Source organism: Thalassophryne amazonica, chromosome 14, assembly GCF_902500255.1.
Source record: "Thalassophryne amazonica chromosome 14, fThaAma1.1, whole genome shotgun sequence".
In the NCBI taxonomy this organism is placed as follows: domain Eukaryota; kingdom Metazoa; phylum Chordata; class Actinopteri; order Batrachoidiformes; family Batrachoididae; genus Thalassophryne; species Thalassophryne amazonica.
In genome coordinates, this window is record NC_047116.1 from 59,532,505 (window position 1) to 59,548,481 (window position 15,977).

The 15,977-nt window shown below is 40.2% G+C and overlaps 1 protein-coding gene across 2 annotated transcripts in view; it reads right to left on the reverse strand.

Moving 5' to 3' along the window:
• The window catches only part of LOC117524798 (partitioning defective 3 homolog B-like), an 830,560-nt gene that overhangs the window by 334,910 nt on the left and 479,673 nt on the right, over positions 1–15,977 (reverse strand). For both annotated transcript variants that reach the window (XM_034186621.1, XM_034186620.1), the window contains exon 18: positions 12,460–12,675. In XM_034186621.1, coding sequence (XP_034042512.1) covers positions 12,460–12,675 — 216 coding nt within the window. The remainder of the gene's footprint in view (positions 1–12,459; positions 12,676–15,977) is intronic.

Genomic DNA, 15,977 nt, shown 5'->3' on the forward strand with positions numbered 1-15,977 from the left:
TCAGAATGCACAATCCACTTCCAAGGCCTTGCGTGTTTACACTGCTCCAGCTGGCGTGTGCTGTTCAAGCGTCGCTCCAACACACAGTGCTGAGAGCAAGCAATTAGTGAATCATTGAAGCTGTTTCAGTATCACACTACATTCAAGTAACTAGAGTCAGATTCACATCTGATTTTCACCACATTTTCATGCACAGTTAAATGACACCCATCGTACATGCTGGTGTACGTACAGACTCTACATTGACTGTAATCTTTACATATGAAATTCATAATTTGTGATGGATGCACATTCCTGAACTGTCCAGGAGGCACCAGTGTTTATCTACGTCTAAGATCTTTCACAGAGCAGAAATAAGTTGCTATTTCCTGGTGCATCAATATTATAGCAACTACTATTAATCAGTTCATAGTCATTATTTCCCCTTTTGCACCAAAAGTCAAAATCATGTACGCAACACTTACCTATTTTTCATGGATAATTAAGTATAGTTTACGAATCAAAATGGTGCAATTCATTCACATATGTTTTACTATGTTTCGACTACACAGGGGGAAAATCAACTGGAATGTTTCAGAACATTTATTTCAATAAACTTTATATCTAATAAGATCCCACTTATCTCATTACATGTCTGTCATCCTTTCGACATCAATGCTGGAACAGCGTCACAAATCTTGGGTGTTGAAAAGGTTTTAAATAGGTCCTGAACAGTTTTGAGTTTGAAGTCATCAACTGGCAGCACAGGTGAATTCATTCTGGTATCAAATCAAGCCACACATTCCAGCCCAAGGGTCACCAGCCCTGCTTCATATATTAGCAATCTATATATTAAAAGCCAAGTGGCCTCTGTGTACGCATATGCTTGCATGCGTGTGTATGGCTTCGATCATGGATAAACCAGGGACAGCTGACATTTGCAGTTTGGTATGCTTAATGTATTTTGGGTCACGGATTAACACTGAAAATAGAAAGTTGATAGGACAAATATCTTTGGAGATATTAGGGATAGTAGGTAACAACAGTGAACAATGGATACATTCTGCACTCACATGCCATTCCAGCAGGGGGAGGTAAATCATCTACAGTGGCTTGCAAAAGTATTCACCCCTTGGTATTTCACACATTTTAATTTGTTTAAGGTGTTTCAAATACAAAAAGTAAATCAGACTTCTCAATTTAAAAAATTCTAAAATTATCTTCCTTAGACTCAAACTGAAAACAAATCTCTACAACTTCATATAAATTCATTAAAAATATAAATGCCAAGATGATGGGTTGCATAAATAATCAGCCCCTTCGGTATAATACCTGTAAATAATCAGTTTAATTGCCAGTTTCTTGAAACAAGTCAGGGGATGGATACATGAACATTTCCACATCACTGAATATGTCTTGAACTTTATTTACATCAGTTATGAAGAAATACAAACAGTATGGCACTCTATTGTAAATCTGTGTAGAGTAGATACTTCTAAAAAACTGAGTGACTGTGCAAGAAGGAGAAGAGTGAGGAAAGCCACCAAGACAGTCAGACAACCCAGAAGAAGTTACAGGCTTCTGCGGCTGTGACTGGAAAAATTGTGCACAGTGCATGTTTTGCATTTTGCATCACCAGTTATACAGCTTCATGATGAAGTTGTATAGAGGAGGGTTTTATTAAAAAGAAGACCTCAAAGTTCAGCTACAATTTGCCAGAAGGTACATCTGAGATGCAAGCCTAGATTTAATGTTTTGGTGAAAGAAACCACTCCTCTGTACCACTTCATTATGAAGCTGTATAACCATAGATACAAAATACAAACCATGCACTGTGCACAATTTCTCCAGTCACAGCCACAGAAGCCTAAAACCTCTTCTGGGTTGTCTGGGTGCCTTGGTGGCTTTCCTCACTCTTCTTCTTGCACAGTCACTCAGTTTTTGAGATCTGTCTACTCTACACAGATTTACCAGAGTGCCAAGCTGTTTGTATTTCTTCATAACTGATGTAAATAAAGTTCAAGACATATTCAGTGACTTGGAAATGTTCATGTATCCATCCCCTGACTTGTCTGAAGAAAACACAATCAAACTGATTATTTACAAGTGTTATACCAAAGGGGCTGATTACTTATGCAACCCATCATCTTGGCTTTTATATTTTTAATTAATTTATATCAAGTTGTAGAGATTTGTTTTCAGTTTGAGTCTAAGGAAGATAATTTGTAGAAATGTTTATATTATAAAAATGATATTGGCAATAATAATGAGAATGTCTGAAATGTCCAAGTTATACAACTACAATTCTGCACTGTGAAAGTGAAATTGATGTCACATAAATCTGTTTACTTTTTTTTTTTTTTTTTTTTATTAAATAAAAATAAAATGAAAGTATGAGGTGGGCAGCACGGTGGGTTAGTGGTTAGCACTGTTGCCTCACAGTGAGAAGGTCGTGGGTTCAATTCCCGTGGCCTTTCTGTGTGGAATTTGCATGTTCTCCCGTGTGTGCGTGGGTTTCCTCCGGGTGCTCTGGTTTCCTCCCACATCCAAAGACATGCGGGTTAGGTGGATTGGAATCTTTAAAAATTGTCCGTAGGTGTGTGTGTGGGTGTGTCTGTGCTTGTTTGTCTGTTTGTGGCCCTACGACAGACTAGCGTCCTGTCCTGGGTGTACCCCACCTCGCGCTCTATGACTGCTGGGATAGGCTCCAGCCCCCCGCGACCCTTAACTGGACTAAGCGGTAGAAGATGAATGAATGAATGAATGAATGAATGAATGAGGTGTCACTGGTCATCTTTTGGTGTTTTGGTTTGATATCTATTGTTCTGTTTTCTGGTGGTATCTTCAAAGTTCAGTCTCTAATATTATTCTCCATGTTATCTGGTTAATTCGTATTCCAAATGCTCTGGTATATTATTATTATTATTCCTGTGTTTCAATTCAATTCAATTATTTGGACTGTGGACTCCCATTCTCTCTCTCTCTCGCTCCCTCTCACTCTCTCACTCTCTCTCCTTTTACTGCACTGTCCTGTCCTGTTTCAATCACCCTAACCCCCACAGCTGTTCTGTATTGTTATCATTTGTCACAGTATAGCAACCTTTTCCCTGTCTCACTTATGTTACTGGATTGTTATGCATATTCCTTTTGTTTCCGGCATGTATGTCATGTTTCACATTACTGCTTTGCTGTGACATACTTTGCTGCTGTCCTGTTTTCCTGATTCTGGTCTGTCATTTTGTACTGATTGGCTGGTGTAAGAAACCCTTGTTACTGAACTTTGCCTGTGCTTGGATAACCCTCTGTCGCATTACCCTGGGAGACTGTGGCCTATGTTCCTGAACTCGGCCTGTATTCAGCCTGTCACCTCATGAACATCGGCCTTTGTTCTAGATACTGTCATAATAAAGGACATTGAAGTTAATCATTTGGTCTGTTCTCACCTTTGTCCTGATCTTTACATTAAGGAGCAGCTTGGATTGAAGGTATCCTTTTTTGTTTTTTTCCTATCTCGGCTTTCAGTGCTTACCAGTCGAGTGAGTATAAGAGAACTTGTGGAGAGCTGGACATGTCCAAACTTGTCCTCTAACACTCTGAAACGGAGGTGTTCCTTTGTCTCGCTTCATCAGCGAATCGGTCGTGACGCGCGAAGCCTCCGCACGGCTTTCCATGACAAAATCTCTTCTTAAAAGTGAAATCTGCTGGAAAATGGCTGATGTCCAGCTCTTGTGACAACCAGAGAAAGAGCACACGATGGCCTGTATCCACAGAGCCATCAGTTTAGAAATGATCCAGTGGTTTGTGCCGCGACGTCGCAGCTCGGAGCGCGGCACACCGACCGTCCTTAAAGGGGTCCTTAAAGCTGTAGTTAAAGTCCTTATTCTCTGTGAAGCCCGTAAAATTTTCACCAAAAGCCAGATAACTTTTTCGAATGGTTTCCAGGTGCCAGTCTCTAACAGCTTCTGAAAAAATTCTGATGGAAAAAAGTCCTTTTCATTCTGCCATTTCCAGACAATGAAAATCCGACGAGGGGGCGGGACCACTCCTTCCACAAGGCGTGCTCACAGGCGAATGACGTCACCGACAGGCATAGAAAAACTCACGCATGCGCACGAGGGTTCAAGCATGTCTGACGTAAAAACATATGAATGAAATCCATATAGTTTTTAAAAAAATAAAAAGGACCGTTACTTTATGGACACACCACGTACAGCATACAAATCTATTCTAAACAGCCTCTAAGGAGAGTCAGACAAAGCATAAAAAGAATGCAAAACCTGAACATAAAGGTACATAAAAGGGTGGTGGTGGTGGTGGTGGTGGGGGGGGGGGGGTGTAGTCTTGATTCTGGGTGGTCTGGGGGTGCTCCCCCAGAACATTTTTTTTAAAGACCAAGTCAAATTTGTGCATTCTGGTCGAATTTTAATGGGTATGAAGCCCTCTGAATCAATCAACTCAATCAACTTTTTTTTTATATAGCGCCAAATCACAACAAACAGTTGCCCCAAGGCGCTTTATATTGTAAGGCAAGGCCATACAATAATTATGAAAAACCCCAACGGTCAAAACGACCCCCTGTGAGCAAGCACTTGGCAACAGTGGGAAGGAAAAACTCCCTCTTAACAGGAAGAAACCTCCAGCAGAACCAGGCTCAGGGAGGGGCAGTCTTCTGCTGAGACTGGTTGGGGCTGAGGGAAAGAACCAGGAAAAAGACATGCTGTGGAGGGGGGCAGAGATCGATCACTAATGATTAAATGCGGAGTGATGCATACAGAGCAAAAAGAGAAAGAAACAGTGCATCATGGGAACCCCCCCACAGTCTACGTCTAAAGCAGCATAACCAAGGGATAGTCCAGGGTCACCCGATCCAGCCCTAACTATAAGCCTTAGCGAAAAGGAAAGTTTTAAGCCTAATCTTAAAAGTAGAGAGGGTATCTGTCTCCCTGATCTGAATTGGGAGCTGGTTCCACAGGAGAGGAGCCTGAAAGCTGAAGGCTCTGCCTCCCATTCTACTCTTACAAACCCTAGGAACTACAAGTAAGCCTGCAGTCTGAGAGCGAAGCGCTCTATTGGAGTGATATGGTACTACGAGGTCCCTAAGATAAGATGGGACCTGATTATTCAAAACCTTATAAGTAAGAAGAAGAATTTTAAATTCTATTCTAGAATTAACAGGAAGCCAATGAAGAGAGGCCAACACGGGTGAGATATGCTCTCTCCTGCTAGTCCCCGTCAGTACTCTGGCTGCAGCATTTTGAATTAACTGAAGGCTTTTTAGGGAACTTTTAGGACAACCTGATAATAAAGAATTACAATAGTCCAGCCTAGAGGAAATAAATGCATGAATTAGTTTTTCAGCATCACTCTGAGACAAGACCTTTCTGATTTTAGAGATATTGCGTAAATGCAAAAAGGCAGTCCTACATATTTGTTTAATATGCGCTTTGAATGACATATCCTGATCAAAAATGACTCCAAGATTTCTCACAGTATTACTAGAGGTCAGGGAAATGCCATCCAGAGTAAAGATCTGGTTAGACACCATGCTTCTAAGATTTGTGGGGCCAAGTACAATAACTTCAGTTTTATCTGAGTTTAAAAGCAGGAAATTAGAGGTCATCCATGTCTTTATGTCTGTAAGACAATCCTGCAGTTTAGCTAATTGGTGTGTGTCCTCTGGCTTCATGGATAGATAAAGCTGGGTATCATCTGCGTAACAATGAAAATTTAAGCAATACCGTCTAATAATACTGCCTAAGGGAAGCATGTATAAAGTGAATAAAATTGGTCCTAGCACAGAACCTTGTGGAACTCCATAATTAACTTTAGTCTGTGAAGAAGATTCCCCATTTACATGAACAAACTGTAATCTATTAGACAAATATGATTCAAACCACCGCAGCGCAGTGCCTTTAATACCTATGACATGCTCTAATCTCTGTAATAAAATTTTATGGTCAACAGTATCAAAAGCAGCACTGAGGTCCAACAGAACAAGCACAGAGATAAGTCCACTGTCCGAAGCCATAAGAAGATCATTTGTAACCTTCACTAATGCTGTTTCTGTACTATGATGAATTCTAAAACCTGACTGAACCTCTTCAAATAGACCATTCCTCTGCAGGTGATCAGTTAGCTGTTTTACAACTACCCTCTCAAGAATCTTTGAGAGAAAAGGAAGGTTGGAGATTGGCCTATAATTAGCTAAAATAGCTGGGTCAAGTGATGGCTTTTTAAGTAATGGTTTAATTACTGCCACCTTAAAAGCCTGTGGTACATAGCCAACTAACAAAGATAAGTTGATCATATTTAAGATTGAAGCATTAAATAATGGTAGGACTTCCTTAAGCAGCCTGGCAGGAATGGGGTCTAATAAACATGTTGATGGTTTGGATGAAGTAACTAATGAAAATAACTCAGACAGAACAATTGGAGAGAAAGAGTCTAACCAAATACCGGCATCACTGAAAGCAGCCAAAGATAACGATACATCTTTGGGATGGTTATGAGTAATTTTTTCTCTAATAGTCAAAATTTTGTTAGCAAAGAAAGTCATGAAGTCATTACTAGTTAAAGTTAATGGAATACTCAGCTCAATAGAGCTCTGACTCTTTGTCAGCCTGGCTACAGTGCTGAAAAGAAACCTGAGGTTGTTCTTATTTTCTTCAATTAGTGATGAGTAGAAAGATGTCCTAGCTTTACGGAGGGCTTTTTTATAGAGCAACAAACTCTTTTTCCAGGCTAAGTGAAGATCTTCTAAATTAGTGAGACGCCATTTCCTCTCCAACTTACGGGTTATCTGCTTTAAGCTACGAGTTTGTGAGTTATACCACGGAGTCAGACACTTCTGATTTAAAGCTCTCTTTTTCAGAGGAGCTACAGCATCCAAAGTTGTCTTCAATGAGGATGTAAAACTATTGACGAGATACTCTAACTCTCTTACAGAGTTTAGGTAGCTACTCTGCTCTGTGTTGGTATATGACAATAGAGAACATAAAGAAGGAATCATATCCTTAAACCTAGTTACAGCGCTTTCTGAAAGACTTCTAGTGTAATGAAACTTATTCCCCACTGCAGGGTAGTCCATCAGGGTAAATGTAAATGTTATTAAAAAATGATCAGACAGAAGGGAGTTTTCAGGGAATACTGTTAAGTCTTCTATTTCCATACCATAAGTCAAAACAAGATCTAAGATATGATTAAAGTGGTGGGTGGACTCATTTACTTTTTGAGCAAAGCCAATAGAGTCTAATAATAGATTAAATGCAGTGTTGAGGCTGTCATTCTCAGCATCTGTGTGGATGTTAAAATCGCCCACTATAAGTATCTTATCTGAGCTAAGCACTAAGTCAGACAGAAGGTCTGAAAATTCACAGAGAAACTCACAGTAACGACCAGGTGGACGATAGATAATAACAAATAAAACTGTTTTTTGGGACTTCCAATTTGGATGGAAAAGACTAAGAGACAAGCTTTCAAATGAATTAAAGCTCTGTCTAGGTTTTTGATTAATTAATAAGCTGGAATGGAAGATTGTTGCTAATCCTCCGCCCCGGCCCGTACTACGAGCATTCTGACAGTTAGTGTGACTCGGGGGTGTTGACTCATTTAAACTAACATATTCATCCTGCTATAATCAGGTTTCTGTTAGGCAGAATAAATCAATACGTTGATCAATTATTATATCATTTACCAACAGGGACTTAGAAGAGAGAGACCTAATGTTTAATAGACCACATTTAACTGTTTTAGTCTGTGGTGCAGTTGAAGGTGCTATATTATTTTTTCTTTTTGAATTTTTTTGCTTAAATAGATTTTTGCTGGTTATTGGTGGTCTGGAAGCAGGCACCGTCTCTACGGGGATGGGGTAATGAGGGGATGGCAGGGGGAGAGAAGCTGCAGAAAGGTGTATAAGACCACAGCTCTGCCTCCTGGTCCCAACGCTAGACAGTCACAGTTTGGAGGATCCAAGAAAATTGGCCAGATTTCTAGAAATGAGAGCTGCTCCATCTAAAGTGGGATGGATGCCGTCTCTCCTAACAAGACCAGGTTTTCCCCAGAAGCTTTGCCAATTATCAATGAAGCCCACCTCATTTTTTGGACACCACTCAGACAGCCAGCAATTCAAGGAGAACATGCGGCTAAACATGTCACTCCCGGTCTGATTGGGGAGGGGCCCAGAGAAAACAACAGAGTCCGACATTGTTTTTGCAAAGTTACACACCGATTTAATGTTAATTTTAGTGACCTCCGATTGGCGTAACCGAGTGTCATTACTGCCGACGTGAATTACAATCTTACCAAATTTACGCTTAGCCTTAGCCAGCAATTTCAAATTTCCTTCAATGTCGCCTGCTCTGGCCCCCGGAAGACAATTGACAATGGTTGCTGGTGTCGCTAACTTCACATTTCTCAAAACAGAGTCGCCAATAACCAGAGTTTGATCCTCGGCGAGTGTGTCGTCGAGTGGGGAAAAACGGTTAGAGATGTGCACGGGTTGACGGTGTACACGGGGCTTCTGTTTAGGGCTACGCTTCCTCCTCACAGTCACCCAGTCGGCCTGCTTTCCCGACTGCACGGGATCTGCCAGGAGGGAACTAACGGTGGCTAAGCCACCTTGGTCCGCACCGACTACAGGGGCCTGGCTAGCTGTAGAATTTTCCACGGTGCGGAGCCGAGTCTCCAATTCGCCCAGCCTGGCCTCCAAAGCTACGAATAAGCTGCACTTATTACAAGTACCGTTACTGCTAAAGGAAGCCGAGGAACAACTAAACATTTCACAACCAGAGCAGAAAAGTGCGGGAGAGACAGGAGAAGCCGCCATGCTAAATCGGCTAAAAGCTAGTAGCTACGCAACCTAGTGGATTCCTAAAAACACGCAAAGTGAATAATGTGTAAATAATTAATTCAAATAATCAATCAAATAAAACTCACTTCAATTTGTGAAGTAAAAACACAATATTGATTATGGGGGGTATGGGGGTTCTCCCCCACAATTTTTTAAAAGAGCAAGTTAAATTTTGTATATTCTGGTGAATTTTAATGGGTATGAAGCCCTCTGAATCAAATAAAACTCACTTCAATTTGTGAAGTAAAAACACAATATTGATTATGGGGGATCTGGGGGTTCTCCCCCACAATTTTTTTAAAAGAGCAAGTTAAATTTTGTATATTCTGGTGAATTTTAATGGCTATGAAGCCCTCTGAAACAAAGAAAACTCACTTCAAACTATGGGGGTCTGGGTGTGCTCCCACAGAATTTTTTTAAAAGAGCAAGTCAAATTTTGTATATTCTGGTGAATTGTAATGAGTATGAAGCCTACTGAAACAAATAAAAGTCACTTCAATCTGTGAATTAAAAACACACTATTGATTATGGGGGGTCTGGTGGTGCTTTGCCTTCTGTAGTATTTTGATCTGTTCTAATCCGATGAATGCACCAAATGGGTGCTGTGATGCTGCTGTATAGTCAATAAAATACAAAATTAGAGCCTAAAGCAACTCACAACATTGTTCTGCTGTGCACAAAGTAACACTCACCAGTTTTGAAAACGCATGTGCATTGAGAAACTCAAAACTGGCTTATTCACATTTAATCTGTAAAATGCTCTCACTCGTAAAACAAACTTGGGCTGCAACTAACGATTATTTTAGTAATTTATTAATCATTTTTTTTGTTTGTTTGTTTTTTTTTACTTACATGTGAGTTTTGCCATTATTTCTTGAAGTGAGTTATTATTAAAAGGCCTTTATCACGCAACATCAACGTTTGAGGTTGTAATAAAGTTATGATGTTATATTCTTGTCAAAAACATACCTCGAGTAATGTTTTGTTTTAGTTTGAGAGATTTCCATCAGGTTTCATCCGATTATGAGCATTTTTAGATGCCTACAGAAACTATCTCAACCACTGACAACATATTACAGCAAGAGTCCACAAAAGTTTTTTAAAGGCCTGACTAAAGTGTAATATGTGATCTTTAATAAGTTATTTTCATGAAAAAAGACACAAATGTGCAGTTTACTGCATTTTATTTTTTTCTTGTGTAAAAACACAGCTTAGATGTAGTTTGACCGAAACAAATTGTCATTAAACTTAAACAGTTGTATACGAGGTCTCTTAGATAATAAACCGACCCTTTTATTTATTTTTTTAACTATATGGATTTGAATGACATGCGATTACACCAATCATGCTTGAACCCTCGTGCGCATGCGTGAGTTTTTTCACGCGTGTCGGTGACGTCATTTCCCTGTGGGCAGGCCTTGAGTGAGATGTGGTCCCGCCCTCTCGGCTGAATTCCTTTGTTTCACACGCTGCTTGAGACGGCGCGCGTTGCTTTATCAAAATTTTTTCTGGACCTGTGAGGAATATCCGAGTGGACACTATTCGAGAAATTAAGCTGGTTTTCTGTGAAAAGTTTAACGGCTGATGAGAGATTATGGGGTGTTTCTGTCGGTGTAAGGACTTCCCACGGAGCGGGACGTCCTGCAGCGCTTCCAGGCGCTGTCGTCGGCCTGTTTCGAGCTGATAACATCCTAATTTAAGGCTTAATTCACCCAGGACATCGTGAGAGAACAGAGAAGATTCAGAAGAGGCCGGCATGAGGAATTCATGCGGACATTCCACTGTTTAAGGACATTTTTTTAATGAAAGACGTACGCGCAAATTCGCCGAGTCATTTCCGTGACGACTCGGCAAATCTGTGTGCGCCGCGACAGGAAAAACACCTCCGTGTTGAAAACCATTTGTAGAATTCAGGCGGCTTTTAATGGCTTTCAACAAGTGAGTAACTGAGAAATTGTTTAACAGCTTGGGCATGTTCCAACTTGCCCGTTAAGATTTCCAACGGAGGTGTTTTTCCTGCCGCGACCCCCCGCGGTCGGGTCCGGCCCGACATGCGACTCTGCCCGCACGTTCTTTCATTACAAAATGACCGTTAACAATGGAATGTCCGAATAAACTCCTCATGCCGACTTCTTCTGAAAGTTCTCTGTTCTCTGACGACTTACTGCGTCAACAGAGCCTGAAATGTGGAAGTTTTCAACTTGAAACGGCGAGACGCTGCCGCCTCGAAGCGCAGATCGCCGTCAGGCGCCGTGGACCGTCCTTAAAGCGACACTACCAGACCAAAATCTCTCATCAGCCGTTAAAATTTTTACCGAAAACCAGCTGAATTTATTGAATGGTGTCCACTCAGTTGTGCCTTACAGTTTTGAAAAAATTTTTATCAAACAAAGCAACAGTCTCTGAGCCATTCCTAAACAATGAAAAAAATCGACGAGCGGGTGGACGACTCCTCACTCAAAGACTGCCCACAGGCGAATGACGTAACCGACAGGCATGAAAAAACTCTCGCATGCCCACGAGGGTTCAAGCATGTCTGATGTAATCACACGTGATTCAAATCCATATGGTTTTTGAAAAAATAATAAGGTCGGATACTTTTCTAATAGACCTCGTATAATTCTCGTTTTACATTACTTAGTCCACATTTCATTTTATTTCATTTTATTTTACCTTATGTTTATATTAGTTGTGGATATACTCTGAATAATTTACTGTTAAATTTCACTATCTTTTATTTGGCTAAAAATTACTCGCACCACGGAAAGCACCTTTTTGGAGTTGCACTCAAATCTCGTTGTAATGCAAATTACAATGACAATAAAGGCGATTCTGATTCTTCTGATTATTATTATTATTAATGTAGAAATAAAAATAAATAAATAAATTGCAATTCATAACACATTTGACTCTTTTATGACAACAAACACTAAGCCATTATTTATTATACAGAAAACACACACACAAACAGCTTAATGCTAACTTTAACATTGAAAACGCCATAGACATGCTAACGCATTAGCAGCGGTCCCGTTTTTAAGTTATAAAATACATCTATCAACTGTTTTAGAAGACCATAACAGGTCAGTTTAATATAAAAAAAGGTAAATATTACTCACAGACATATGTTCTTTAGGGTTTTAGCGGGGGAAAATTAAGATAAAGCAGCAAACCATCAAAGCAGTCGGATCATTTCTTCATTGTTTCAAAGCAAAGCCACGCCTCGCTCTACCTGGGGAGTGTCTGCCAATGTTCCCATGAAGACAGGGAGCAGAAGGACTGTGGCTCATGGCAAGCAGTAAACAGAGCGGAGAGGAGTGAAAATTCACAGTCCCTTCCTCCGCAGTCCACGCTGACATTGCTGCTGCTTTGATTAGTGCAGAATGGGATGTTGCTTTGACAGTGAGACTATCATATTTCTGCCCCAAAGCACACATGACACCACGTGCGCACGCATATGTGTGATTAAATTTGCCAAATGACGGAAATCTGTCATGGTGACAGAGAACTTTAACCCATGGGATAGGTACATCCCTATGAAAATACCGTTTCATTTTCTTCTATGTCTAAAGCAAGTTCTTATTAGCAAATGCACAAAAGGCACCAAAAACAGGCACTCTGATCTTTCTTACCATCATCGTCTTCAGGTGGCCCATCATAGGATTTGTCAATTGCTGCCCGGAAGCTCTCATTGCAGCCTCTCCCTCTGACCATATTTGAGCGTGGACGATGGAAGGGGAGGAGTTCATTCTTTCTGTTAACCTCTGACATGGCTGTCTGAAGGCTTTCCAAAGAGCTTGACTTCTTTAAACCTAAAGTTGGGCCAAGTTCCAGAGGCATGGGCAGCGCTGAAGAAGGACATGATGAACAGAGAAACAAAGGTTAAGAGGTATCATGTTTAGGTGATTCTTAGACTACGGGCACTTATTATGTCCTTTGATCATATTGTATGAAAAACATTTTCAATTTCACACTTTTATAGTTATCTTTACAACGAAAGTGTGTTAAGAAATTTGTTCTAGTAGTCTATGATGACTTTTTCACCTTTTTTCAGCATCATTATATGCAAATATTGCCGTTTTGTGCTTGTCCCACACCCAGACTTTTGATCTTCAATGATAAAAATGAATGGTAAAGAAACGTTTTTTCTAATGTTTTAAAATATCTCTGAATAAAATATCAGCAAAATAATCAAAACATAATTGGGGTATTCAATGTCATACAACTGTTGTGATTTTTTTTTAAACAAAATGTAGTTGTCCCACACTATTGCCGTAATTTCCACCACAACACTGTAATGTCCCTAAACAGTTTGTATGAAAGATTGTTTGGGTAGTTTCTATGGAGATAAACAGTGACATCAGAGCACATGTATATAGCGCCAAATCACAACAAACAGTTGCCCCAAGGCGCTTTATATTGTAAGGCAATGGTGTGGTGGAAATTACATTTACAAGGCCAATAGTGCCCGTAGTTAAAGAATCACCCGTTTACATCTGCATATTTCACTTGACACATTTAGTTATGACTAGTAGTGATTCAGTATTTGCCTTATGTTGAATGAGACCAACAGAATTACAAGACCATCTCACTCATCCTGACCTGGAATCATCAGAGGGAGTTTTTCCATATCACTGTTGCCTGTGTGCTTCTACGGGTTGGTAAGGTTAGATGTTACTTGTGTGAAGCGCCTTGAGGCAGCTTTGTTGTGATTGGGTGTGATATATTAAATAATTTTACACTGAATACATTATGACAAAAATGATGTTCATTTTTTTGTTTGTTTTTTTTGTTTTTGTTTTTTAACAACCCACATCACATGGCAACATTTTAAGTTTCAGAAAAAGGTGATTTCAGTTCATTTCGAGCTCCACTACGGGTGGTCCATTGACTCCCATGTATTTTCCTTGTCAGCAATTTGAGGAAAAGGGATTTCTTTCAAATGATGCAATGATGCTGTTAATACTGCAACAGATAATGTCTTGCAGTATGCACTTTGCCACACATCACCATATCCCCCGCACTATGAAGCCACATTGGACCCTGGATGGCAATCACAGGCAGTCACTTGGTACATCCCAATTTTTCAAAAACAGCCATCAATCTCCCACAGACAGGTGAAAAATGAAGGTGATCTCGGCTTTTCCCAATACTGAGGATCCTGCAAGCTGCGTCATGCCCAGAGAAGTGTGGTGCATGGCCAAAATGTCCCAGATGACACTCTCTCACATTGCAAGTGATTCTCCTCATCATCTCGTAAGTCTTCCTACATAAACCTTCACTTGACACAGTCATTCTGGTGGTACTTAAAGATCTTCTAAAGAGACCGAGCAACAAAGACAGCTAACAGTTGCTTTTGCTGTATGGTAAGTCCATCAAAGACTTTGGTGAACCCTTTTATACCATTAAAACAGTTCATAAAAATAAAGGTTTATTGTCAGTAAAGACTTGAAGAATTTTCTAAAAATTCACTTCACTTACTATTAGAGCCAAAATATTTCTACATACAGTGTCCCAGACCAAGTGTGCCACATATTCTAGAATGTGAGACTCTTCTGACCATTTTGATAAACAACACATGGGCATTACACTAAAAACAACTACTCTGAAGGGGGAATTACTGAAGGCATGGTAAAATCAAGAAAATACCCTTAAGACTGTAAGTGTTAAAAAAACAGCAAACAACAACTAAACAAACAAACAATAACCTGATAAGGGTGGATATGACAGGAATTGAAGAGTATTGACCACAGCACTACAGGAGAAACAAGTTTATGATGGCTGTGTCTTGGTCTAATTGAGTTAGAAAGGTAGAGGAGACAACATCTGTGAGCCAGACAGGCAACAGTAAGGTTAAACTCTGGAGAACAGAGTGAAGGGAGGAAAACGATTTAGTTAACTATGCTGTTGTTGAGTTTGTGATTGATGCGATGTCTGCTTCACTGTTACTGCTTCTCCATCCATCATCGCAAGTATACTCTGGGAGATATTACTGAGGGAGGAAGGGATGTACCTATCTAGCAGAGAGCAGCATGAATGATAAAGATGAGAGCTACGGATGAGAAGACAGTGATGGCGCAAGGATTTATGGCAGTGAGGCAGAGATCAGACTGTTGGAAAAACTGAGGCGTACTATCCTGACATGCTTGGCATTAAGCAGTTTAATTAGCAATTTACCACTGCAGCCCATTTGTGTTTGTCTGACACAGTGCCAGCGAGACGCGCAAATAGGAATAAAGTAAACAGCATCTGATCCAGGCAACTATCAACAGGGTTAAATTATGGATTTCTTTTTTTTAAAGAAAAACGAAAACTATGATGTCAAGAATTGGCAACAAGGTCTTTAGTTAGCAACAGCTGAACAGTTTCTTTGCTGAATCACTTGCATTTCCAGGATAACAGAGGTACCATAAAGAGCACGCTCACTCATAGGGCACAGACAGAAAATGATGGAGGGCCCTACTTTGAAAGCAGATATAAAATGACCTGTGCAAATGGTGCAAATCATTTTGAAGCATGTCTGAGTGCACCCTGCTATTTAAACAGCAGGAAATACCCATGTAAAGACGGGTGCAAAGTGCATACATAATGTCAACCAATACAAGTGACAACTGTCCTTCCCATAAAATCGGAGTGATGCAGTGGCACGGCATTATGATATTGAGGAAGTGGATGAAGTGAAAGCATTTCTGGTCTGTTAATGGATTAGCACCAAACTGTCAGAACACAAAATGGACCACTCCATAAGGTGAAACAGTGTAGCAACACGGTGAAGGTTCTTTTTCTGTTTCTTTGCCTTTTTTGCCTTATTTGATTTAATGGATGTTTTTAATTCACCTTCATTGTGTATTCTATGCATAGAATGTCACCTGCCTCTGAGAAGAAGAGAGAGAGAGAGCCCTCTTGGGAAATAAGAATTGTTTGTTTGTTTGTTTGTTTGTTTGTTTTGTGTCACTCCTCTTGCTCTGTTATTTGTTTTTCCCCCTAAAGTGGCATTAATATTCAAACCAGACCTTCAAACCAGAAGGAAAATGCCCACTGGAGAGACCTAGGAAGAGGTGGAGGGATAACAGCCAGAACTGGCAGAACTGACAGACTACAGAGATAAGAGATTCTTCCCAGACGTGAAGAATGGAGTAAGAGATGTTCT